We start from the raw sequence: 27,335 nt of genomic DNA on the forward strand, positions 1-27,335 counted from the left end.
CGTGACTGCGCAACCTCCTCCAACAGACTTTGACTTTACAGTCTGAAGGCCAAATCCTGACAAAGATTTTAATTGTGAATACTACCGGAATTACCTGAATTATCTGTTTGGGACATCTTGTCTCTGTTGCTCCTAGGGAATGATATCTCACTCTTTGTTTGACCCAGCTGCACAAGGTAACATTCAATGCAAATATTAGACCATCAGCGTCGTTGTGCTTTGAACAACAAGCAGGTTTGGTTTACATCTTCCTAAACAGTATTGGAAGAGGTATGGCATGAGTATGGGTGCAGCCTGAGCCCTGGAAAAGCTTCCCAGGTTCCTGTATAAGGGCTAACAGATTTGATGCCCTGGACCTGACACACTGGACACCAGCTTACACAGCAGAGATGGCAGAGTGCAGGGAAAAACATATGAGAGAAGGTCCCTTAATGGATTCCTCCCGAATTAGGAAAGACTCTTGTTTCTTTAAGAAACAATTATTTTTTCTAGGATTCTTCTGGAAGTTACACCTATATGCAACACTTGCCAACCTTTAATCCTTCAACCTTTTCAGATATGTTTTAGAAAGAAGTGGCTGTGTTCCATCAAGCAGCAGCTCAGAGAAGAGGATTTACATGGAGACCCCTGAAGGTCCAGTGGGGAGAGATACCCAGTACATGGTCCTGGCGCAGACACTGGGAGGCTGCAGAGGGGCTGCTGGAGCACCTAGCATGTCCTGATGGTTACCTCTAAGTGGTTCCTTTCCAGTATGTGGGCTTCCTGGCTTGCCCCCCTCTCTCTGATGCAACAGAGGAAGCTGTGGCAACTCACTTAGGTGCCCTAAAAAATGTCAACAGCAACAGAAACCTTTTTGGCTGTTATACTAGTTAATGTGGGCTCCCCAGAGAGATGCTTTGAAACTGTCCCAGAGAGGATTTCCAGTTCGCATGCCAAGACTATGCTTGCCTCTTTGCAGCTGCCAACAACATTAGTAGGTTTTATATACAGTCACTGAGGTGAAGGAAGATCCATGACAATTCACTTTGTCAAGGGTATGATTTCATAGGACTTCTTTTTGCCTAATATCTGTCAAAGAGTTTATATTTTTAACTTGACTGAACTGCTGCTCCTGGAAGTAACATATATTGTTTTGAGACTATGTAAGGATAAGATAAAATTACTGATGTAAAGTTGCATAGTAGCTCCTGGTTAAATATGGTTGTCAGCTGGGTCCTGCTCAGTACAGTTTAGAAGAAATGGCAATCTAAAGAAACGTTATGTTTCAGAAGCTATTCTGAATAATTTATTGCCACTGTATCCTGAGCTGGCTGCATGCACAGAGTATGTTGTTTGATATGAAGACTTGAAGTAAAACAAGCAAGGAAGAATGGCACAAGATACCACTTCAGAGTTGCTGAGAAAACCTCTGGACCGAACAGTCAGTCATAGAATCATGGAATCATTTAGGCTGGAAAAGACCCTTAAGATCATCATCAAGTCCAACAGTCAACCTAGCACTGCCACGTCTGTCACTAAACCATGTCCCTACATGCCACTCAATCCCCTCATCCAGATCATTGATAAAGAGATTAAACAGAACGGGCCCCAGCACTGAGCCCTGGGGAACACCACTTGTGACCAGCCAGCAGCTGGACATAACTCCATTCACCACCCACTCTCTGGGCTCAGCCAGCCAGCTTCTAACCCAGTGAAACAGGCCCATCCAAGCCATGAGCAGCCAGTTTCTCCAGTAGAATGCTGTGGGAAACGGTGTCAAAGGCTTTACTAAGGTCCAGGTAGACAACATCCACAGCCTTTCCCTCATCCACTAGGCAGATCACCTTGTCACAGAAGGAGATCAGGTTAGTCAAGCAGGACCTGCATATTAGAAGGACATGAGTGATGTAAAAAAGTTCCCATTCAAGACAGAAGGGACGCTTTGCAAAGAAGGTGGGCAGAGAAGACAAATCAATGAGGGTACAGAAATTCACTGGTGTGCTTAAGAAAGTGCTGTCTTAGCAATGATGTTACTTAGATCACCATCTGAAAATATGAAATAATATGAACAATATTTCAGACAAAAACCAAAAATAGGTTTGTTTTTAAATCTTCAAAATTTTGTTTCCCGATTTGAAATAAATGTTATTTTTAATATAAGAACTCTATGTGGGCATTAAAGGTACCACTGATTACAGGCTCCTGACAAGGAAAAAAAGGTCGCCAAATTTAGGTTTGATGGGAAAGCACAGGAAATATATATGGGACTTGGTCTAAGGGGGGAAACTCAGGGACCGTACTAATTCATAAATTGAACAGAAGCATCATTTATCTTGTACCATTCAGAACAGGCGGATGCTGTATGCCTTTGGGAAAAAAAAAAAAAAAAAAAAAAAAGCTTTTTTTGTTAATGGACACCATTGTATGAATTGTTTTCAGCAGTTTCTTCCACTTGTAACGGAGTTGGCAGCATACACAAGTTATATTTTTTCCATCTTCCCTCTACTTGTTTACTGTTCGGTGTACTTGGAGATTTGTCTCTGCTTATTAATTAGAATGAAACAGTAAGTTCAACAATTATCACTTAAATGTGTGTAACAACTATTTAAGAGGAGATTCAGACGTGGGTTTTGCCTAGTGGTGACTGCCTGCAAGGGCCAGTGAGCCCCAGCCTGGAGAAGGTGCGAGCCTTTCCTCCTTTCTACTCATAAAATAGGAGCTTTGCAGCCAGTACCAAGTACATTTAATTAGGAATGCCCCTGCAGGGTAGATCTTAATCAGTTTCCCTGTGAACTCTTGTAACAAGGATCTCGGTCAGAGTGCTGTGTGTGATAGTCTGTATCTGTATGGCCAAGGTGATTTGTTTGCTACGCTATTTTTAAGTCTAAAGTTTAGCATTAATGATTGCTTTTGATATTTTTACTCCATGCTGTCTTTACTTCGTTAATTCCTTTCCACTAGAAAGACGTTTTTCCACAGCCCCATTTCTAAATAATAGAAATAAGTAACTTGACAATGACATACGTTTGCTTCAACTAGAGTCATGGGAGGAGTTTTTAGTCTGAATAGTAACGCATGACTACTGCTAAAATTTAAGAGACAAGATAATCCTTTTTTTTTTTTTTTTCATTCTTGAAGGTTGTCCTAGAATGATACATACTTATTTACATAGGGGAAAAAAAATCAAACCCAGGATTGCATCATTGCATCTGTCCAGTTTTTTAAATGTTTTGACACATTTACCGAGATTTACTAGGTAATTTCACATGCTTGTCTGGCAATTTAAAATCCATTATTTTGCACTACAAGCTCCATCCTTGAGTTTATTTTATGGCACAGACATAAAGTAAACTAAATGACAACAGCCCCTGGCCTGTCCCTTTTATCTGTGGGAATGACCTTCAGTAAAGAGAATCCAAGGGATGTTGCACATGTATTTTGATATATATTTATATTAATGGGAATGTTCCTGAGTAAATGAGGAAGCAAGAGTTGGCTTAGGGTAGAGTAACAATGCAGTTATTTAATAAACCATGTGTCACAAGAATTTTTCAGGGTCAGTATTGCATCAAAAGGTGCACTGATTTGGAACCATCTTTGGGCCTTAATTTTCTAATATGAGCTGCTGAGAAAAAATTTGTAAAAATCTGGCGTATTTCTCTGTGAGCTGATGGCTTTCCACAGTAAAGTCAGGATACGTATGAAATACAGCACAAAACTCCCACTCAGTTAAGGGCAGAATTAGTCCCCCCAAACTGGAGATAGATTAGTACTAAAGGAAAGAAGTAATTAAGTATTGTATACCATAATTGTAATGTTAAAATGAACATTATAGTCCAAATTCTACTTTCTTTCAGTTAATCAGATATCAATGAAGCAACTCTGTGTTATAAGTGCTAGAAGTAAAAGGAGAACTGGAAATAGAGGAAAAAAACACATTGGGTAAAAGACTAGGGCTCTACCCTGATTTTCAAGACATAGAGCAGATTTACACGGAAAATAATTTTTAAAAGCTGGAGGAGGAGAAGAGAGAGGAAAGAAAGGTATGCCTGACCTGCACTTGAAGATTAATTTGTGCTGCAAGGTCAGGAACGTTGGAATTTTAAGGGTTTGTTTTGCCCACTATTTGGAGTCACTTCATATTTTTGTACTAGAGCTGAACTCCGATGACAAACATGTTTAGCTCCAGGCATTTGGTTTGTCACCAGCTGGAAGCAGGGAGAAAGCTTTGCTTATTCCTCGGACTAGTGAGAACTCACTTGGAAACCTGCTGTTCTTTCACTTCCAAAACCACAGCTAATTTACTCAACCTTTTTTTTCTGGAAGTGTTATAGTTGGATGATTCTTATTACAGAGTGTTTTTCATTTTGTCCTGAATTTTCTTATGTTTTTGGACATTGGTCTGTAAAGCATCATGATGTGTACCAATAGAGATACAAAAAAATCTATTTCTTTTATTCCCTTATAGACCAGATTGTAACCTGTTCTCCATATTATTTTAATGTAATAAGAATACAGAAAACACTGTTGCTTAGCAGAAGCAGTGCTGTGGGTTAGGTGGCACAGTGCTACAGTGCCACTACACTAAAAAAAGGCCATTTTTCAGCACAAAGAAATATACTCTGCTCTCAGAGTAAACCTGAGTTCTATTCCTTTGGAACAGTCCACAGACTCAGGGAATATATGCTGTACGTGGTATGATATATGATATTGCAGGAGCAGGGGAGACTGAGCCAATGTTCCCATTTTAGAAAGGACAAACACAAAATCAAAGTTTGATGTTCAGGCTGATAGAAGAGCGGCCAATCTGAAGTAATATATTTGCCTAATGTAAAAATATAGTATACTTTTACTGTAGGTTTATATTCTTAATTATGTAATTCACATTAATTATCACTGTATAACAATTTGTGCAACTCCTTCTCCTCCTGTAACCAACCTTAAATTAAACCTCTTATTTAAAACACCCTTGGAACAAAAGAGTAGCCTGTATTACCTCCATCTCCATGTGTTTTTCTTCCTTGTCATGGGCCTTCAATTCCTTTTCGGAATGGTCACTGCAGTCTTCTAAATGACATATGTGTTGATATTTAGTAAGTTCGTGTTTAGCCTGCTTTCTTTGAGAAACATTCCTTCTTTGAAGACCACTGAAAAATGTCTCATACAGTGGCAGTTCTGTAAACAGATCATCATCATCATCTCTACCATCTGCTTCCTCTTCAGATGAAAAATTGTCTGCTTCCCCCGCCTCACAAATATGGAGTTTAGCATTAGCTTCATGTGATAAAAATTCGAAATCAGAAAATGTGATAGCACTTGGTTTGTGTTTTATGACTCTGATCTCATAACCCCTTTCTGGTTTCTTGTCTGAATTTTTTCCTGTAAAGACTGGCCATTCTGTGTGCAAGGGAAGGTTTGAAGGATCCTCCTTTGGCTTGTGCCTTGCAGAACAGACTAGTTCTTCACAAAGGTGCTTCATCTCAGACTGGCTGGTGGCACTGACACAAGCTGAAGCTGTGCCAGGTTGCAAGGATGTCTCATTGTGGTCTAATGAGGATGACACAGACAGCAAACTCAAGTCAGGTTCTAGCAAAACATTCTGAAAATGAGATGGACTTGCCTGACTTTCTGTCTTTCTTTGGTATTCTTCATACTTTACTTCCTTTGGAGTCCCCAGGGACTTGGTAGATGCAAGATAAGGTGAGCCCTGTTCTTCATTGATGTTAGTTTCCATTCCAATAAGTTTCATCCATCAGAGATCAAAATTACTTCATTCTTGGTTTTCTTAAGACACGTAACTCCACATATGTAGCCAGGAAATACCTTCTTATTTTTCCAAAACCATGGTTACACAATCATTATTAATGTCTTGATTCTCATAGAAAACATCTGAATCCTCTCAGCTCCTGAAAGAAAAAAAAAATCATTAATGGTAACATTATTGCATTGAAGTGCATCAGCAAATTAATCCTGAAACATGAAATTCCGGTATAAAATTTACTTATAGGTCTCTTAAAAATATTTGATGTATGCAGCTTAAATGAATTTAAAATATGAGAACCTTGATTTGTTTACCTTAGAGACTAGGAAAGACCTGGCAACTGCAGAAATGTTTTTTAAATATTGACTTTAAGTTGATTATTGACACAATGGTTCAGGATCATTCAAGGAGATTTTAGATATATGCTTGTTACCAAAACAGGCCTCTTCACTATCTTTTTATTGTCTGTTAAATCACTGAAAACTTTTACACTGTTCATATAAAGTTACTAAAACGGCATAGGAAAGAGCAAGGAACCAAAGTAATTAAGAGAAAAGAAAGAATATTGCAATACAGGTAGAATTTTCTCTCCCAGATTCTGTGAATTCCCAGTGCAGTGCAGCACCTGTCCATTTCCAATATATTTGCAAAGCAAAAACAGGAGGCTAAAAGTAACAGGAGAGTTTCAGTACTACATCAGTTGGCAATGTCTGGTTTAAATCAGTCTTAACTTCTGTGCTTACATCGAGGCTGTGTACCTCCAACGCATGGGAAGAAGGGAGCAGCTGAAGAACTGTTCTTGCATCACTGAATAGCTTACATTCACCCATATATGTAGTTTACTTTTGGTGGCAGACTGAATATTAGAGTATTTATTGTAATGAATAAACTCTCCTGTTACTTTTAGCCTCCTGTTTTTGCTTTGCAAATATATTGTAAATGGACAGGTGCTGCACTGCACTGGGAATTCACAGAATCTGGGAGAGAAAATTCTACCTGTACTGCAATATTCTTTTTTTTCTGTTAATTACTTTGGTTCCTTGCTCTTTCCTATGCCGTTTTAGTAACTTTATATGAACAGTGTAAAAGTTTTCAGTACTCCAACTGTGAGAGAATACAGCAGAACAGAAGCTTTTAAAAATAAAAAGAGAAGCTTAAGCCTTTGATGTATGTGGCAAACCTGTTGGTGATGAGGAAGACATGTAAGAAGGCAGCACTGTGACTGTCAAAGTGGGAAACAAGCAATGTAAGGTGCTGGCATGCGTCATGCCTCTCACTGCATGTGCCATAGATGGAGCAATGCACACCAGGTAGGCATATTGTAGTGCTGGTTAGCATATGTTTTAGTGTTACAATAGAAAGAATACTGTTACATATACAGAAAATTTGGATTTATTGTATTACCTTTGCCATTTGAACTGCAGCTGTAAAAGGTGTGAGCACACAGGTACACAGTTTGGGTACACTTCCTCTCAGCTGTTGATAGCTGTTTAGAAATCAGACATTATTGTAAGCTGTCTAGCCTCCTGCTGGAGCCAGTGGAGAGAGAAAAATGCTTCCAGAAGGTAAATGCTTTCACTTATCTTGGATATCTATTTTGACATGGATGAGTCTCCCTCCTGGCATGACTGCCTTATTCAAAAACCATGGAGGATGCGCAGACAAACAAAGGCAAGAAGAGTCTCAGCCCCTATCTTTGTTATGCATTAATAATAGATTACATTGTCTACATGTGAATGAGAAACCTACTTTTGAAGCCCTTATTTTCTCAGAAGCTTCAAGTTAGCCATCTACATAGGAGTGACTTCACCTTCAGGAGCACTGAATGCTTTTGGTTCTCCCTAACATTACGTGAATTAAGTTAGCACAATGTCTCTGAAAAAGAAAACACATCCCCACATTTGTAGCGACTGATTGGAACAACTAACATCTCTCGTAGTATTTTGTACATTATGGCCACAGTGAAAAAGTCTGCTGCCATTTCGGTGAATACTGTTATCTGTGCTTCACTATGAGCCGTAACCTTTGTTTTTCAGTGCCTGACACCCAGTACCCTGCAAGAAGGCATGCTGCTAGCACATGCTCCCACCACACAAAGCCAGGTGTAAGCCAAAAAAAGATTTGCCTTTTCTAGAATACTCCCCAAAAGGCAGCAAAAGAGCTTTAGCCTGGCTGCCCACACCAGCCTGTTGCCATGAGGTGAGAGGATGGTGTGTTCACCAGCCATTGCTGCTGGTGGCTGCCCTGTACTACCTATTGGTAGTTCCAGCAGGAGCAGCAATGCTCAGGTCTCCCCCACAGACCCTCTTTCCCCACCTCACCCCTTCCTATTGTCACTTTTCCCTCTCTGGCAGAAATTTTCGATCCTTGACCTGTTCCCTGGACCCTCTTTACTTCTGGTAATGCTGCCGAGCTGGCTCAGCTGTGATGACACCTGCAGGAATACACCTCTGTGTTCATAGGAACATCTTTGCTGTAACAAACCCAAAATACAGCAAAAAATGCTCCGAGAGAAGCTACAGAAATTTCGCAGTAGGCAAGCCTGGGATAAGTGAATTACATATTTTTCATTTCCAGTATTTTAGGATGATGATGGTGCTCTAAGACTCCAAAACGTGAATTATCACCCCTGAAAAAATTTGTATTTTTCATTATCTCTGGGTATTCCTAAAATCAATACCCAGCTTCTTTTAAAATTTTGCTAAGTTCTTTCTCTCAAATGAGCTTTGGTGTTTACAGGGTGTGGTGTAAATCTGTAATTTTTACAGTTCAATTACAAAAGGCATGAAAGAGTTTTTCTGTTTATTAGATTTGCTTACTCCGTTGCACTCTTATTTTTCCTCAGATGGGACTGGAACAAAGAAAATACGCAAAAGCAGGTTGGTTTTGTGGAAGTACAGCAAGAAATCTCTGAAGAGGAAGTGGTAAGAGAGAGTGTGATTTTACCCTTACTCATTCTGTGGAACATCTCTCTCTACTCAATCTAGCAGTGACTGGAAAAAAACCTCACACTTAGGCAAAATATCAAATTCCATATTTTATAAAGAGTTACACATAGACATTTATAGCTCCTAAAAATGCAGCGTTTTTGGCAAAGCTGTGGATTTGGAAATCCTGCCCATAGCAAAATGTGTAACTCAGAGAGGTCTGAACATTCAGAGCTAAATCTATACATGACTTAAAAGGCCTGTAACACAGCCCTGCAAAATAATATAATTGTCACCACAGTTCTGAATGTATGCATTTACAAATTCCAGAAAAAAAATATTTCTAGAAAAGTCTTCAAGGCTTTATAAATAGGGAAATTATTTTCATATGCATATGTAATTCTAAATACATACTGTAGCATTAGATCTACTGGTAGGTGCTAGTGTAGGTAAAGATGTTGAATAATAAAAGTCTCTTGGGCATATATGTGTTTTTTCCAACTAAAAAGGGAAATGTAAGGCTGCCACAGCTGTCTAATCAAAACTGACCCCAAAACAGCTTAAGTAAGAGCACAAAAAAAGCAACACAGGATTTTTTTTTTCAAGCTAAAATGTTAAATGCATGTGAAACAACTTCAGCTTTTTACACACATGAGTTTAAAACTTACAACCCACATTTTATTTATTAAGGAAAGCTCCTTACAAATCAGCAATAAATTAATACAGATTTGTGATACAGCTAGTGAAATGCTCTGGCAGGAAAATTCTCATGTGGTCTGGCACAAGCAAATGTGTATACACAGACTCAAATTTTTGTGTATCATGCGCTTTTGGCTTGATTTCCATTTGCCCAGACAACCAAAATTTGTATTAAAACTCATCGAGTTTTACATAAAGATCGCACAAAAAGTACATATTAGGCATAACCATCAAATAGGAGTATTTTACAGAGACTTTTATATTCATAGGCTCATTTCTATTTTCTTGAGTCAATAAAAGGCTAATTGTTTTCTGGGGCAAATGATTATGCTTTATTTCATTGGGTTACTACAACAACAAGTCACCTAAACTAGATTTTCAAACATTGCTTAAATTAGTGCATTTCAATACCCATTATGTATTTTCGCATTACAGAGCATGTGAATGTGTGGAATTTTCTTACTTTAAATTCGATTTGAACTTGAACTGACATAATAAACTAGCAAACCAAGTCCGGATCTTGGCTGGAACAGTACACCACTCATCTAAAATAATGAGTTTTTTACTCTTCAGCCCCTAATGCATTTGTCTCCCTTTCACAATGACTTTGCTTAGTATTTCCCATTGACTTAAACAATCTTCCCCTGAAAAATTAAGCAAACGAGCCAAGAGAATGTGAGACACATAGACTAAAAGCAAATTAGGAGATTAGGATTTTTTTTTTCCTGATGATAATTTTACCTGGTTTGCAAGGTAACCCCATATTTTTCAATTCAGTTAATTTCCATAAGCGTAACAACAGGAACCAAGTTAGTAGCCAAAAGATCCTCCAAGCGTTGGGGCAGAACAGAAAAAGAAGTGAGCAGTTTCTTAAGAAAAAGCATTTCAGCTTGCTTGCTGCACAAGAACTCTGTCAACAGAAGTATGTGTGAGAATCCCTGGGGCGAAAACAGCCTTCTGCAAGCACTGGCCAAATTATTCACAGAAAAAGACAGAAAAAAAGGAGAGAGGAAAGGAAAAAAATAAAAAGAGAGAGAGAGCATGCTTCACAGGAACACCAGGCACTTCTAAAAATATAGTGTGACCTCATTCCTCACATTATGCCAGACCTTAACATTGTGCTTTGCTTTATCACCTGGAGCACCTGGAGTCAGGTTCTCACTGCACACACAATCGAGTTTGGATGCTGTCAGGTTTTGAAAAGGTAGGCTGTGAAATGCCTTTTGATGTAGTATAAAGCCAGTATAAAGGAACACCAAAATTAGCTTTCCCTGTCAGTTGCAAATTCTAATTATTCTTTGCCTGTGTTTCTTCAAGACCTACATTTGCTGCCAAAGCTTCACAGGTCTTCCCTTTTATATATATGAATAGGATCATAGCTTGCAGACAGACTTCTACGTATGCTGCGAAGTGGAGCTGTAGTGTATGTTACTGAACATTTGGGGTTCTGAGTGCGATTATATAAATCAGTTATTTGCAAGTGTAGCGTGGAAAGGAAAAGGTTGAATTGTCACTGGAAATACGGGGTGAGAAGACTCTGAGTTATAGTTTAATTTTGGAAGCATTTTTCTCTTTTGCTTCTGATTAGAGCAAACAGCAAAAATGCAAAAGCTGTAGTACCCTTCTACTCATGTAATGGATCCTGCCTGCTAGTAACAGTAGGTTACATTTTTCACCTTGAGATATCCAGGCACGGATATTTGGCGCAGATGCTGCCAAATCTATGTCCCTCCTGACTCATTTCAGTGAGTGAGGGAGGCGGCACTTGGATGGTGATTTCTCTTATACTTCATGCACCTGATTGCCTTCACTGAAGTTATTAGTCAGCAAAGATTTTGGCATATTTATGAATAAGTCACTCAGCAAATGAAGCCACATCTTGAGGCAACCATTTTATAGGAATTACTTTATATGACAGTTTAGGGAGGCTTGTCTCAACTTCGAAGTGTTTATTATCCCAGGACAGCTGTACTACCAAGCCTGTCCTTCAGCTTTGCTGCGTATGGCCCCACCTCCGCTGTGGCAGAAGCTCATTTTACATTGCCAAGGAAAGTAAAATATCTTCTCAAATGCAATAAACTACAATGATAAAGAGACACTTTGCTAATTCAACTGTGCTTCCATTCACATTTGTCTTAGGTGCAACTGTTGGTCACAGATGTGCTGTTTGCAATTTATTTACAGCTGGACCTACTTGCAACACACAGGAGGGAAACACTCTGCTCCAGGAAGAATCATTCACACATTTTGTGCCATTAGCTGAGCCTGAGGTTGTTTAATCCAGGCAGGGTCCTAACCGAATCCTGCCAGTGTGCTTACTCAATTGTGTTTCCATCTAAACCAGCATTCTCAACAGCACTGTTACTGTCACCTTACCACCATGTGGGAACAGTGGCTTAATTGCAAATAAGGTGAGAAAATACCCTCTGTAATACAACTATTGCAGTTTCTAAGAACTTAGATCCATAGGCAATGTTTAGTTCTAGTTAGTTTACATAAAGTGGAACTTACTTTACAAATCAATCTGCTCTGTGCAGCCCAAGAATAGCGTGGTTACAATCCTGAGCAAAATCAAACAGCAGGAATGTGTGAGCACCATTAAAGCAAAGATACAGACGCTGTTCTTCACACTTGGAAAAGTCTCGTACCTCTTGCATACCTGATGACATCCTTTCAAAAGAAGGCATTGAAGAGGAGTCGGGTATGAATGGGGAACTGAGGGCCTGTGTCTTTCAGCATGTCTCTGAGAACATGGATGAAGGATCTTTAAAGAACAAGATTGTAGAATCCTAGAATGGTTCAAATTGAAAGGGACCTTAAAGATCATTGAGTTCCAACCCCCCCTGTGCCGTGGGCAGGGACACCTTCCACTAGACCAGGTTGCTCAAAGCCCCATCCAGCCTGGCCTTGAGCACTGCCAGGGATGGGGCACCCACAGCTTCTCTGGGCAACCTGTGCCAGTGCCTCACCACCCTCACAGGAAAGAATTTCTTCCTGATATCTGATCTAAATCTGCCCTCTTTCAGTTTAAAGCCATTCCCCCTTGTCCTGTCACTACATGTCCTTGTAAAAAGTCGCTCTCCAGCTTTCCTGCAGGCCCCCTTTAAGTACTAGAAGGCTGCTGTGAGGTGTCCCCAGAACCTTCTCTTCTCCAGGCTGAATATACCAAACTCTCTCAGCCTGTCTTCATAGGAGAGGTGCTCCAGCCCTCTGAATGTCTTTGTGGCCCTCCTCTGGACTCATTCCAACACAGGTCCATGTCCTTCTTCTGTTGGAGACCCAGTGCTGAATGCAGTGCTCTGGGTGGGGTCTCACAAGAGCAGAGTAGAAAGTGAGAATCACCTCCCTCAGCCTGCTGGCCACGCTTCTTTTGATGCAGCCCAGGCTATGGTTGGCTTTCTGGGCTGCAAGCACACATTGCCATGTCGTGTTGAGCTTCTTGTCCACCAACACCCTGCAGTCCTTCTCCTCAGGGCTGCTCTCACTCCACACTCTGCCCAGCCTACATTAGTGCTTGGGATTGCCCTGACCCAGGTGCAGGACCTTGCGCTTGGCCTTGTTGAACTTCATAAGGTTCACACGGGCCCACCGCTCAGGCCTGTCAAGGTCCCTCTGGATGGCATCCCTTCCCTCCGGTGTGTCAACTGCACCACACAGCTTGGTATCACCAGCAAACTTGCTGAGGGTGCACTCAGTCCCACTGTCCGTGTTGCCGACAAAGGTGTTTAACAGCACCGGTCCCCATACTGAGCCCCGGGGAACGCCACTTGTCACTGGTCTCCACTTGGACATCGAGCTGTTGACTGCAATGTTGATCTGGCTCTCCATCTGCCAGTAGGCTTCTTTTACCATTGTGTTCAATGTATTGCTTTTGTATTCCCTGTTCTGCCTCTTTATGAAGTGCAGCATCAAGCTCCTGATGAGATATTGGCTGGAGGTGGTTTGACTACACGCTTTTAGAAGGCAATTTTGAGTGATTTAAGATTATGCCCTGAACTACTTGAGAAATTAAACCTGATGTGAAGTTGCTGAAAATCCTAATACAGGATATAAGGGGGGTAGAAAGGGGTGTGTGCATACCTATGCATTTATCTAAAATCTGTGGTATTAAATGAAAATCTGTTTTTTTTAATATATTGCCCTAGAATACTTTGGCTTTGTTTTTATAGGAATGGTGCAACCAACATGAAACAGGAAGAGCAGCCAGTCATACACAGACACTGTTTGTAAACACAGGCCCCAAAATGAACCAACACCTAATAAATATTTTTAAAATAACACTGGATAAACCACATAGGAAAAAAAAAAAAAAGTCTGTTTCCCTTTAGGTTGAGGATCTTGGCATTGGTAAGGTCCCAACTCTTCATCTAAGCAGCCAGTCCAAACCAAAGTCAGGAAATAGCCTTTCTGCAATAAAAGACACACAGGTATGAGCTGCTTCTCTCTCCGGTGTAAATTCTACAACTGTTTCTTCAGCCTGTAAAGTGAATTCCTTTACATGTGTTCATGGGATGCTGAATGGACTGGTTGGAAATTAATCTTCATTTTGCACAAGAGGAAAGAGGCTTGAAGAACCAGTTTTCTCTTATTGGAGGATATCTAAGTTAATACAGATTGCTTGAAGGTCATATTCACATCCTTACTTTTTTTTTTAATCTCATAAAAGAGAAATTATGTAAGACAACCACTTCTTACTTTATAAGCTAGGTACATAGCAAGCAGCTTGGTTTTGGTTTGTTTTTTTTTTATTTAGCTCTCATCTATTTAAAGTTTTATATCAGCACAAAATCGTCCTTCATAACAGTCTGCAAGTGACTTCCAAAATTGCGTGCATCCCTCTGAAAAATTTCTGCTGAATCTCTGACACCCATCAGCAGCCAAAGACACTGGACAAAAGCAGTTATTTTGGCAATTCACAGGGGCAGAGGCTGGTAGGATCTGTTTTTACTGTATAGTTTGTAATGCTTTAAAATGAAAGAAATTAAGTTCTTTGAAGTTTTTCCATTTCTGAAAAAGGAAAACATATAACTGCCTTGAGTGACTTCATGAGAAAGTATCAGTTCGTATTAATTTCACTTATCATTATCCACTGCCTTCATCTAAGGAATTGAACGCTTGCATCTACTGTGAACTACACAGCCAGTAGAAGAGATGTAAAAAGGAATCAAAGTTTCTTTATCTCTAAAGCCGTATCTTAATCACATCTCATCTTCCATCTGTAAAAAATTTGTTTGATTTACTAATTGTCATGACTGAATTTACATAAAGAACATGAGACAGAGGCTTCAACAGGAGTCATGACTGAAGGTCAGCACTTGTTTTAATAGGCTGAACTCTTCTTGCTAAATCCATTTATAGAGAAGAGCTGCATTTCATTAGAAATACTGGCCCTTTTCCCCTGAATGGGGTTCTCTTAAACAAGGATAAACCAACGATCTTAACCAAAGCACTACCCCAAAAGCCCTTGATATTCCCAGAACCTATTAAATTCCCCTAACAGCTCCAACAACCTTCAGTAACTTAGTGCCCTGCTTTTGCCTCAAGCTTCCCCCACACCAGCAAGTTAAATTGCAAGTCCTGATCCTACACTTCAAAGTCGTTTTGGTGCCTTAAGTCTTGCTTCAGCTCTCCTGTCCTTGCCACCTGTGGCCATGCCCACTGCTGGGGTGAAAGCCTGGCACAGGGGGAGCGACTTCCCAGCAGTTGCGAAGACCTACTGCGCTCAGCTCATGAGGAGCCACAATAAAGATAAATCTCTGCTGCTGTTTTCTGAGCAAAGTATAAACAGAAAAATAACTCAGAGGACACTGGTGTTTGGGGTAAGGACAGGCTCAGGCCTTTGCAGAAAGTCCCAGCCTGTCTGAAACCAGCCAGCCCGGGGAGCTGGAAGCAGCCGTGCCGTGGTAACTACTGAACCCCGCACAAGGGCTGGGCTGTTTCCGATACCTAAGCCAGTTCACTGAATAACTGAAGGAAACATCGGAAAAAATTCAGTTGCTTAAACATAGGCTTCTAGTGCCCTTTGAGACATCCTAGACTACCCTATCTGGCCTTCAGCTGCCAGCCAAGAGAGGTGCAGATCTCCTCCAACTCCTTTGGCATACCTGCTGTGTGGATGTGGTAGGACAGCAGGGTATCTGTCTCAAAGGGCTCTGCTAGACACCCGCAGGTAGGCACTTGTTTAGGTAAATGAACTGTACCTTCAGTTTACCTAATAGGCTATTCAAAGAATTTAACTTCAGGCACATAACTTCGGTGACTAATTTAGGATTCTTAGGTAAGAGCCTCGACCTCTCCCTTGCCTATGTTTTTAATTCACCTGGCATAAATACTGTATTGTTGGGTTTTTTTAAATAAAAACAGTACGTATGAGTCTCCTCATTAAGCAAAGAAGCTCCTGTAGGAAGCCAAATTGATTAAAACTGCCAGCAGCTGTCTGCTGTGTAAGGACCTGTGTCTGTGCTGCAGTATGTTATTAAGGGAAGTTTCCAGGCGAAATCAGAACGTAGTCAGAAAACAAACAAGAACAAGCACTTGAGTGCCATGTGTATTAAATCAGTTTGTGGCATTTTGGCTCCCTAGGTTTGTACTCCTATCAGACTTATAAAGTTTCTGCAGTGTTTTGGCAACACACTACATTTCTCAGTTGAAATATGCTGCTTAATGCAAGACTGGTAAACAGCTTGAATAGGCAGGGCTTTGATTTATGAACTGCATCAATATGGTAATGAGGATCTTGGCTGGGCAATTAGTTTTAAATTGTATAAGCTCACACTAGCTCTTGTTATTATGACTACAAAGGTTTGTCAGAACATCTCTGAGTTCACTATTTCAGAATCCTCTGGTGTCTTTATACCTATTAGACCAGAACTGCAGCAAATTAAAGCCTCTGCTACACCTTCTGAATTTAATATTATTAAACCATTCATATGAAAATATCAGCAGTAAATAGGTGCATCCACTTAAAATGCTACTTTTCATGCCCTTTTTTTTCTTCTGTCCAAGATGGGCTTTGGACTCCAGCAACTGTCTTTATTACGCTCTCTAATTAGTGTCTGTAATGAATGCTAAAGAAATGGTGACCTGTGTAGTAAATGCCTATGACTACAAAGGCCCAGAGGGCAGACTCCTCCTCTCAAGACCTGCTGGGTGCATGAGATATAAATGGCAGCAAGGGAGCACTGTGTCAGCTGCAATGAAGATCAGTTATTTCAGAGGGAGCAAAAGTTATTTTGGAGGAACCTCCTGTGGTCCCTATCTGTATGTGCAATAAGGCCATGGCAAATCCTGCTCAATCAGTTTTGGTCAAGAAATATTTTTTGGTAAAAGAACTCTTCCCTAAAACCAACATCTTTGGTGGATGACCTAGTACATTTTTCTTTAATCTGAAAAAAAGGAAATTAATTTATGCTTGGGGATATTTACTCCTCTCAATTAATCTATTTAGTTTTTCAGAGCTTTTGGAAGTGTTCAAATATAAAGTGCTCAGATGAGTACTTCAGTATTTTCAACCTATTTGTTGCTTACCCATGTGATTTTTTTTCCCCTGATATTATTAACTATTCAGTTAATTTGACAGAAACTCACAGTTCTTTTGAATTTTTTTTTTGTTGGGTTTTTTTGGTAAGGTTATGGGGCTTTTCTCTGGACCCTCCATGTTTGGTTTCTTATAGTACAAATTTATCCTGTGAGGCTTCCTCAGATTTTTTCCACCCATGACATCTTTCCTCTATGCAAAATGAAACTGTTTTGGGCATTTCCACATGACTTTGTGGAATGAAGTAACAAATGACCACCTCATCATGAAAAACTATGTAATTCACTAGCAGATGCTACTAGAAATTTTAAAGGGTCTACTACAGCTGAAGTATAGTCCACAAAGAAAGAATGAGCTGGGTATTTTTTTCCCAGAAGGAAATAAGGAGTAGAAAAAAATACCTGAAACTCTCACTTTATATCCAGACTAAAAGGTACATGAAGCAAAAGTGCAGGAAATTTATTTCTTAACTTTTTCTAGTTTTCCTTTCCTATAACAGCCATTCCTTTCCAACCTTTAATAAATAAAACCAAAAGGTGAGCAGAAATCTTAAAGAGGATGTCCATTGTCTGGCAGGATGAAGCTCACACAGAACATAAAATCAAATTAATCGGATACCCATGGAAACACAGTATTGATGCAAACACTGTTACGGAGCCCTTTAAACAATCAGAATGGTTATTTCCAGGTTCTACACAGTATGCTAGCATCCAGTGAAATGGTCAACACCCCACTCCCACTAGGCAAGGCCTCTGCAACTCTATTCAAATATATTAACCTCTGAGATAGATAGTTTTTTTCATCCTCTTTTACAAGTACAAAGTGTGTTGTGTTAAGAGAGATTTTCTTTCCTTCAGAGTGCTGCAGGTAAGTTGTTAATGCAGATATCAGAGAGGAGCAAAATTAGTCAGGTTTTTTCCCTTGAGACAAGTAAAAACCTAGTTGCCTTGACTTTTAGAAGTGCCTGAAATTCAGTTTCAGTCTTCAGTCATTAAAAATTCTAGTATGTTCATTTGTGCATATTGCACATACTTTTATAGAGACCCTGTTATGGATCAGGATGCCTGTACCATCATGGTATGAATTAAAGATCTGTCAGCAAATCAGTTTCTCGTGGGTATGAAACTCAGTCACTGTAAATCATACCAGGCTAAAGTGTTGGTGTATATATTTGCCATGCTAGATCCAGAATCTTTTTAAAAAAATGAGGAATAATCACCACACTGGTAATTTTTAGTTAAAAAACAGAAAAAGAAGTAAATATGTATATTTGACAGTTTCATTAGCTTTCTGGTCAAACAAATGATAGAACAAATTTATTGAGGATATATCAAGCTGTAGCCCTACATATAGTACCAAATTTATGCTCTATTAACTATATATATATACCTATATACTAAATATATATAGTACCAGTTTACGCTCTCAGTGCCTTCCTATCCTAATGCCCCATATAGTTTAAGGCCAAAGTTTTTGATATTTTCATCACAAAATATCTTAAGAGGGCTTGATCTTCAAAAAGCCATGGGCCTCTCCTTTTGAAAAATATCAGCCACTTCTAAAGTGTGCGTCTCCCAAAGGCATGATTTGTGTAATGATAAATAATCTGATTTCAAAACATCACACTCTATTTGGCTGGTTTTTAAGACGTGTTTTACTCCCCACTGTTCTTAAAAGAAGCTTAAAAGTTGTAAGAGAGACTGTAACTAATACAGCCTTGGCTCCCTGAGCCAAAGCGATGACAGGGCGAAGAGTTGTATAAAATACAGACTTCCCTGTACACCTCAGCCAGGCATCAATTGCAAACCACCCATGCCAGGAAGAGTGGCCACGACAAGAAATGCGCAACGTCACTGCCTCCGGCCACGCACACCAGGGCGCTTAATGCTGACAGGTTTCTCGCTGCCACCTCTTTCTTTAACCTGCAGTAAAATGAACATTGTGCTCATCGGTAGTGGGGAAATGTGGAATCAGTCTTGTTCGTCTTTCATCACCACAAGTTGTGTGAACGTGTGGCAGTGTGCATGTGTCCTGCAGCCACAAAGGCACTGTGTATTATTAGCCATAGGGCTGTGTTGCTTTAGCCAAGCCCTGCTTTGCAAGGTGATGCCCCAAAGTGGTGAAAAACAGAGTTACTGTTGGACTTTCTTCAGAAAAATATATAGCTCTGTGTAGGAAACAAAACAAAGGACGTGCAGCAAGTGAGAAATCAGCTGTGCCACTCCTGAAAAAAGTATATCCTCAGAGCTTCAACAAGCCCTGGAACAACCGTGCTCTGAGTTCAGGAAATAGGCTGGATGATAATCAATAAATGGGCAAATAAGGCTTTGTATTTATCTAAAATTCATGTTGCTCCAGCAGATGAAAACCAACTACCTCGGTCAGGGTCAGACTGTGTACAAATACACAGGGAATTATAACACCTCCCTTAAATGACTTCTATTCAGAACTTAACATACATATTAGACTCTTTTTCTCTACTGCATTTTAACCTATTATTTTTATGTTCTAAACCCCTAAATTCCCGTACACTAACGGAATATTGGCACATATGCAAATACTCACGCAAAGACTCTGCTTATTAGAGAGTCTGGGATGTACTCCGCATGTGTTTTTTATAATACACTGCTGTCCTCATCCCGTTAAATCATGCGGAGGGCTGTCATGATTTTAGATTCCTAGGAGTCCCCATTGCAGTGAGAGATTGACAAGTATGAGACCAAGAGCTGCCTACACACCTCCTTGTTCCCATTGAAAACTTGTATTACAATATAGTTTTTAATTTCACAGTGCTATGGTTTTGTAGCCTCTGGTTTCCTGCTTCACCCTGCACATGAGAAAGGCGACCGAGGAGGTGTCAGTATAGGAAGGGCAATGGTAAAACAAGGCATGCTGATTTCTGCATGCCATGATAATTACTGCTGGTTTAGAATGCTTCAGTGTGAGTTATTTACATGTATTTGTGTAATTATCAAAAAGGCTAAGTTTCCCTTTAATTTTAATACAGTACCTACCTGGCAGCATCACATTTCCAGTGAATTCTTGACATAGATATCCTTCAGTTAAGTAAAGAAATGTTACCTTACATAAACAATTCCAAAGATATTTGAAAGTATCCTAAATAAACACCACACCAGTGAGGGTACAGGCAAATAGAAGGTTTTTACAAGCTTCTGCCTGAGATATTACTGAGTTTCCTTTTCTCAGAGCAAGATGTGGAGTGCCAGTGAGTTAACCTGCTATGGGTTTACTGCTACAAGGCCCCCTCACCACCCTCTATTTCCCTCTACAATGTAGATATATGGGAGAACAGCAATGTCCACCATTCATTTGTACCAACCAACCTCCAGGCTGAAGACAGTGTCAGTATTCGGTGTGCCCAAAATAGCTCTCAGTTATGAACCTCAACCTATGCAAGTAAGATAAAATGTTGACCTACTAACTTCCAGGATTTGCTTTGGCAGAGGTTTTATGTGGCAGTGTCAGTCAAATACTGCATATGGATGGAAGCAATACTTCAGAGACAGTTTAAATGCTGCTGTAGAAATGCCCACCTCACTGTGAAAGTTGTATTTTAAGGGGTAACTAGTATTAGAAAGACAACTAGGAAGATTCCCTCAAATGCGTACTCCATTCATAGATGGCAGCGGCAACTTGTTACATACTGCTCTGTCCAAATGCTCTATCAAACACCATCTTATCTCAAATTAACATGTGGGGCAAATTTTCTGTTTACTCTGATAAGTACTTGATCAGGTAATTAAAGAAATAAAATTATGCCAATTTCAAGATTTTCTGATTCTTCAAGAAAACGTTATAGCCTTATTTCATGCAGCATCTTAAGTATGGGGTGTGCTCCATTATGGCATATTTGAGGAGTTAATGCTAAACAGAGGTAAGATGAATATAAGGAGTCACATATTTGTATGCCTGTTGTTACAAATTCAGCAACGCTGTGAGTACCTCTTACTCTGTAACAGCTAGTATGACACAGGATTTTCTAAACATAAGGTACTTCTACATTTAACCAGGAACAGTGGCTGAGGCTGAATTAAGGGCATGCAATTTTTTTTTCCTCTCTCAAAAGATATGTGGCAAGTGACTCCCCATAGAAGTGCAGAGGAGCTTAGAAATCCCTTGCAGGAGCACCTGATGGACAGAAGTTCTCTGGCCTGGGGAACTGGCTGGGATAGCAGAGATAAACTGACCACTAGTGATGCAGAGAGAAATGGCAAACACCTTCAGAAGCTGAACTATGGGTGAAAAATGAGTCATTGTATACTAGGTATACCGTAAAACTGAGTGTTCCTTGGAGTTAAAATGACTGGAGATTTTCCAATATGCTGTTTTTGAAGCCTCCTCTTTGGCTCCTATATATCTCCCTTGATATTCTTCATTTTCTCACCCTGGCTAAAAAGCTTTCAAATTGAAAACATTGCCTCTAGAAATTCAGCAAATCTTAAAAGTATTGATCTTGCACAGTAAGTTCAGATAGCTTGCTACACTGAAATGAACATCTGGCTTTAGAGCCTAATTTATGCTGTCATTTCTTCTGAAATTTGCTAAACATTAGCTTTCCCTCTCTGGCAGTGTTGTTTTTCTACAAGCTAGAGCACTGTAGACATTACAAGCAGGCATGGAGGATACTGGAAGGGACTGAGATCTATAAACATTACTGGGCTGAAGATACCACAACTTAGTATCCTAACATAGTTGAAGTGGGAATTGCAACTGGCTTCCTACTATCAAAGTAATTTCACATTTTGAGAAGAAAAAAGTGACTTTTAAAGGGATTGCTTGGGGGGGGGGGGGAGAGAGAGAATAAATATAGCGATTATTCAGTAACCCCTCTGTCAACTTAACAAAAACTTATGTTTCATAGGCTAGTAGAAGATACTGATTTGTATACCTTTTCTAGCAGTCCTTCCCAGACTCTGGAAATTTTTTCTGCATGATCATCATTATTAAGCTATCTTCTACCCCACCTCTGCCTAACAGTTAGCAATAATGATCTTTGCTTAAGGGAAGGTTAAAGGCCTTGAGCTTTTGGAGAACAGCAATGCTAACAGGGCAGAAATGGTTATGGCCATAAGAGATGTAACCAGATGTCTGTCTGCTACAGGGGTATGATAAATCACGGAGTCAGAATAAAAGAGATAGGTTGAAACACAAAAACAGCTAATTGCAAGCTCTTCCCAAAGTCACCCCCAATAAATCTAGTTGTTCAGATCCATCTGCCCAAGCTTGTCCTCTGCCAAAGGCTTCTCTGCCAGTCCTTAGCACCCCATTCCCACTTAATTCCCCCTTCATGTTCCCTGCAACACCCATTTGTCCTACCTGTGCCAAACACGTTTGCACTCCTGATGGATTCTCTGCAGCGAATGATACCTCGCAAGCAGGCACAGGACTGTTCCTTGTAGCCTCGGTTGGGCAGGCGAGAGGGAGCTGATGGTTCTACCCCAGTGCAGGGTCCACGACCTCCCAAGCAGCTGTGGAAGCACCTCTCCCAGGGCAGCCTGCCGGCAGGGAGGAGGCAGCCCAGGCAGCTCTGCCGGCTGACCAGCCAAGCTGGCGCTGGTGGTGCCTGGAGCGTGCATTTGTAAGGCTGTTGTACGTGAACAACGCATCTGGTGTTAGGCCTTTCGTGTCTCTATCCTGACTTGTGAAGTGAGGGTAAAGATTAAAGGAAAGGAACTGAGGAGCAGAATTGTGCAGGACTTCCAGAGAGGGATTTGGGGAGGGACCACATGGTCCGAAATGAAGGCTCACTTTCCCAGAGAGCTGAAAATGCTTTAGACTTAGGGTGAAGGTTGGTATTTTTGATCTGTATGTTTCTTTTGAGTGATCTGACACCTTACTGGCGCACTGGGCAGAGAATGGGTGAGCTCATACTCTGTAGTTACAAGTGGAACCGTAGTTCAGCCCATCTTAGAAAGACACTGAGTCTCAGGGTCACAAATAAAATGCAAAAAATAAGTAAGTGGGAGCAAGAAGCATGCATGGCCTGAGAGCCTTCCTTTTCCATGGAGGTTCCTCTTGCAACAGGCCAAAGACCCCACTACAATGTTACTCACTAGCTTTTGCCCCGTAGACATCACCTCCCTTTCAGCAGTGTTAGGCGGCATAACTGCGCCAGCCAGACTGCTGTGCAGACTGCTGATACTTTTTCCCTGAAAAAGCACGAGTGTTTCAGATTGAGGGTATAGAAGGCAAATGTTCCAGCTCCTGGGCAATCAATGAGAAGCCTCTTCTGCTGCTGCCATTAGAGCATCATCTCTTCTTGGTTAATAGATCCATCTACCATAAATGCCATTAAGCAGAAAATCTGCTCCCAGGAAAGAGTCCTGCTTTACAGCCTGGGGCACTAAGCATAGGTCAGTGTGGGTATTGCCATGGGATGGGGGCAGGAGGGTGTTCAACACCCCAAAATCCCACACTTTTACAGGACTGCAAGTGGGCGAAAGTGCCCATTGCTGTTGGCCCCAAGTCTTTTTGCTACCCAGGTGTGAGTTTCCATACCAGGCAAGCCAGTAGGTCTGCTTTTAGACGTAAACCACAGTGAAAGCCAATGTATAGGCAGCACTGGTAAACCTGGGGGTCAAAAGTGAGCACATGTAGAAGCAGAGTTCATCATCACTTAAAGCACTGAAAGCAAAAATTCAGAAATTAAGAAGCTATGATGCAAAGATGACTCAAAAGCAGCGCTTTGGATTTAGCTGGCATGCATAGGGACCTTCCTTATTAAAGTGAGCTAAAAATTTATCAGTGCCAGAGGGCTGTTACAACAGAAGAGCTGCTTTAGCCCCAAATGGTGTTTTCTGACAATGGTCTGCTCTCTGATAAGGGAACACCAAAGCTGACTCAGAGAACTCTGAGCTGGGACTCTGCCCAGAGGAATAATATGAATCATCTAAACCACTCTTACAGCTCCCTCTGTCAATTTACTAAAAGCATCATATCTGCAGTTGGATCTGTGGTTTAGAAAATGTGGCCTAAGGCAGGATCTTTTTTTGCCACTATGTCAATACCTTAAAAGATCCAGAATGTGTTTAATAGTACGTTGATGGGATTAAAAAATATCACTAGAATTCTCAAAATACAATTCTTGCTTTCTCTGGATAACATCTTACAGAAACACATGCTTCAAAAAACATTATTTTAAAATGATAAAATCTCTGCTTCTTCACTGCCTCTTTCTGTCACTCCTCCTTTCACTCAAAGGAGTTATGCCAGTATAAAAAAATGTTATTTATATCGTGGTAGAGCCAGGGCAAATAAAAATAATCAGTTCTTTACTGTGTGCAGTGCAGTAAATTTATGGGAATGAGTCCCTGCTCAAGGAACTCACAACCCATACCTCTGAACATGACACAACACAAACAACTGTGGAAAGCACAAACAACTGTAACAAAGGTGGATCATGATGAGCGTAAGTAAACACAAATATTGACCAGCGAGCCCCTAGAGGCTCATGAAGCTGGTTGAAGGCTGTAGAAATACTGATGCATCACAGAATACTAATTTTACAGTCACATCAGGGATAATTTTAAAAAATCATTAAAAAGCATTTTGAAAAAGCATAAAAGCATTACTGAGTTGTGCCTCAGTACTAAAAAGGCATTGGGATGCTGTGGGGGTTTTGCCCACCCTAAATTCCAGTGGAATCAAGAAACAAAGAATCATTAAATAACATAGGTGAAAACATTTCCAGTGATCTTGTTAGAAGACCACTTGGCTAGTTGCTGGCCTTATGCTTTCTTTATACGTTTGACTCAGAAGAGATTTGAATAGTTTTACTCATCCAAACTACTTCAGCCATCTAAAATAAGTATTTTAAAGTGTTGATAGGTCAATGCAATCCCACAGTTTTCTATTGTGTGTTTAGTATCATTCTTTCATCTAAGTGGATTTTCAGTCTATTTTGAATATTAATCAACCATTTATTCTCAGCCAGAAATTAATTAAACCTCATTCATTCAAATGACAATAATTCCAGCTATTCAAGGCCATTTTCCATGTTTGTGCCTGTCTTTCAAGACTCCATACAGTACTAAAATAATAAATACTCCATCACAATTATGGGGGAAAGACTGTGTAGGAAACAAGAGGAGATGTATGTAATTTTTAGAATATTTTGAACCTTACAACTTCTGGAATTAAAGTTTACATCAAATTTAAAGACAAAAGCCTGTGCATTTTACACTTCATCTTGAGTAATGTTTTACTAGAAACAGGATTGATTTTTACCCTCAGAGCATTTTGTGAAGTAATTCTCAATCTGTCACCATGTTAATTCTTAAAAAAAAAAATCCTGGAAAACTGCTCTCCAGGGAGATGCAGCTTGTTTTGGCAAAGTAAGTCCTCAACAGAATTCTTTTGCTAGCATAAGATAAAACAATTTCCTGAGTGAAATAAGTTGTATGGGCAAGGGGAGCTGTTTGCTATAATAACTGAATCTAGAATTTCTTCCATGAGAAACCTCTTGGTCAGAGATATGATTCTTCATTAGTTACTCTGCTCTTATTTAATGTAATTATTTAAGATAGTTCTTCAGATGATACCACACCAAAGAGCTACAACAACAACAACAACAACAAAGGATTAAACCCAGTTGGTGGTTTGCTCTGAATGACTGGCTGAATAGAGCAAAATAGATTGCTGGGGTGTGTCTTCTGCTGAGGCTCACACAGTCTTGGTTTGGTATGTTTATGGCTGTGCCATCTAGCTGTATTTTGTTAAAGTTGATTAATATAACTAGATCTTATAGATACATCATCTAATAAAGCAATCCATAGGAATACTCTGAACTTTTTGTAAGAAATGTTATTGCTGCATTATTCATTTTATTGACTAGTGCACTCAGGGAATTAATCAATCTGAGCTGAAAAATAAATAAGAAGTCTTTGTTTTTTTAGTATAGCTAGCAGACTCAGCTGAGGGAAGATGTGAGGATATGGGATGGAAGCAAAACTAGAGCTCCTCAAAAGCATTTTATTTTAAAAATGGTTCTTTTCATTAAACTGTGAGCAAAATTATTTCCCACCCGAGAAACAAACCAAATCAAACCAACCAACTATTCTGAAGTAGGAAAAAATTAGAACTGTTAAAAGTAAGTTTATGTTTGGTGCCACTACTCTGACATGTTGTAGTATGACAATATAATAGGTCAAATACTCTAGTTCTATTTTTTCAGTTAATTTAGGGAACAATTTTACTAGCATTAATAAAATGCCCTTTCTGAAATAACAGAAAATAATTTTAAAAGATTGAAAAATAGTTTTTAATATTAATTCCTTCAGGAATCCCTGTTTTGATGTTTCCATCCTAATCTGCAGTAAAATATATTTTAAAATGCTAAAATTTCTTGCAAGATATGAATAATAATTTCTGCCATGCATGTCTAAACCCTAGAGAAGATAGTGTCTGCTCTAGAAAATTAACATAAATTGTCAAAATTGATAAAGAAGGATTATTAACCTCATTTTAATGATTCTTATATCTGTCACAGGCACTGGTCTAAAGATAAAGAGATGAAAAAAAAAATGAAGCTAGTAGAAGATAGTCTCGGTTTTACTTACTGAAGCTACCTTGGGATACAAATGGCAAGGAAAGCCCTGGAGAACGCAAAACTCTGAGTTTGGGTGGCTACAATTATGGCAACTGGGATAAATCTTTCATAAAGTTGCAACCATAACTTATTGCCTGACTAGGAGCAACAGGAGCCTGGAGCCTGACCAGTCACCCAAGACTTACTCCATAATCTAAGTTTAGGAACAGGGCCCCTTAGGCTCGGTCCATGTGACCAGTTTTTAATGTCTACCTTATAAATAAGCTGCATGTTAGAAGAGTCCGTCTCTCCAGGGACAGCAGAAGGAACGTAGGATTAGCACTACAGAGAGGTTATCTTTGCTGCCCAGATGAATCTCACAAGGACTATCCAGTCCAAAACTATATGTTTCACCAGGAGAGACCAAAACAAATCCTCTGGGAGCAGTTGGTTTAGCATGGAGTATCTCCATGGCTAGAGGGGACCAGAACAGGGCTCTGACATGCTTTGGGAAGCAATCAAAGTGTCAGTACTTCAGCAGGGACCTTTGAAGGACATAGCAGTTCTATGCATGTGCCATCCGCAGTTAATCTACAGATGCTATAGACTTGGGATTAGTCTGTCATACTTGTTAATAGGATGTTTACCATTAAAAAAAAAATGCAGAGAGTACAGAGAGATACTGGAAGAAAGAACTGCTACCTTACTCGTTACTTCCTTGCACTTCTGGTGGAGTAAATAAATCCACTCTGAACACTGTTTAGGAAACTTGCAGCATGAATGTAGACCGCCTAAACCCAATAACTTGCTTATTGCTGCCCCATAGATCCAATTTAAACCTCACATTAACCTTTTCTTTGACTAGCTTTTTCATTAGTAGATGTT

At 40.0% G+C, this 27,335-nt stretch overlaps 1 protein-coding gene across 1 annotated transcript in view; it reads right to left on the reverse strand.

Annotated features, from left to right (window-relative positions):
• STARD13 (StAR related lipid transfer domain containing 13) overlaps window positions 1-27,335 on the reverse strand; it is a 295,778-nt gene that overhangs the window by 243,663 nt on the left and 24,780 nt on the right. Inside the window, exon 2 of the mRNA XM_056327534.1 lies at window positions 4,976-5,885. Within this exon, the coding sequence (XP_056183509.1) occupies window positions 4,976-5,728 (753 nt within the window). The 5' untranslated portion in view covers window positions 5,729-5,885. The remainder of the gene's footprint in view (window positions 1-4,975; window positions 5,886-27,335) is intronic.

This window comes from Falco biarmicus, chromosome 2 (assembly GCF_023638135.1).
Source record: "Falco biarmicus isolate bFalBia1 chromosome 2, bFalBia1.pri, whole genome shotgun sequence".
Classification (NCBI taxonomy): Eukaryota; Metazoa; Chordata; class Aves; order Falconiformes; family Falconidae; genus Falco; species Falco biarmicus.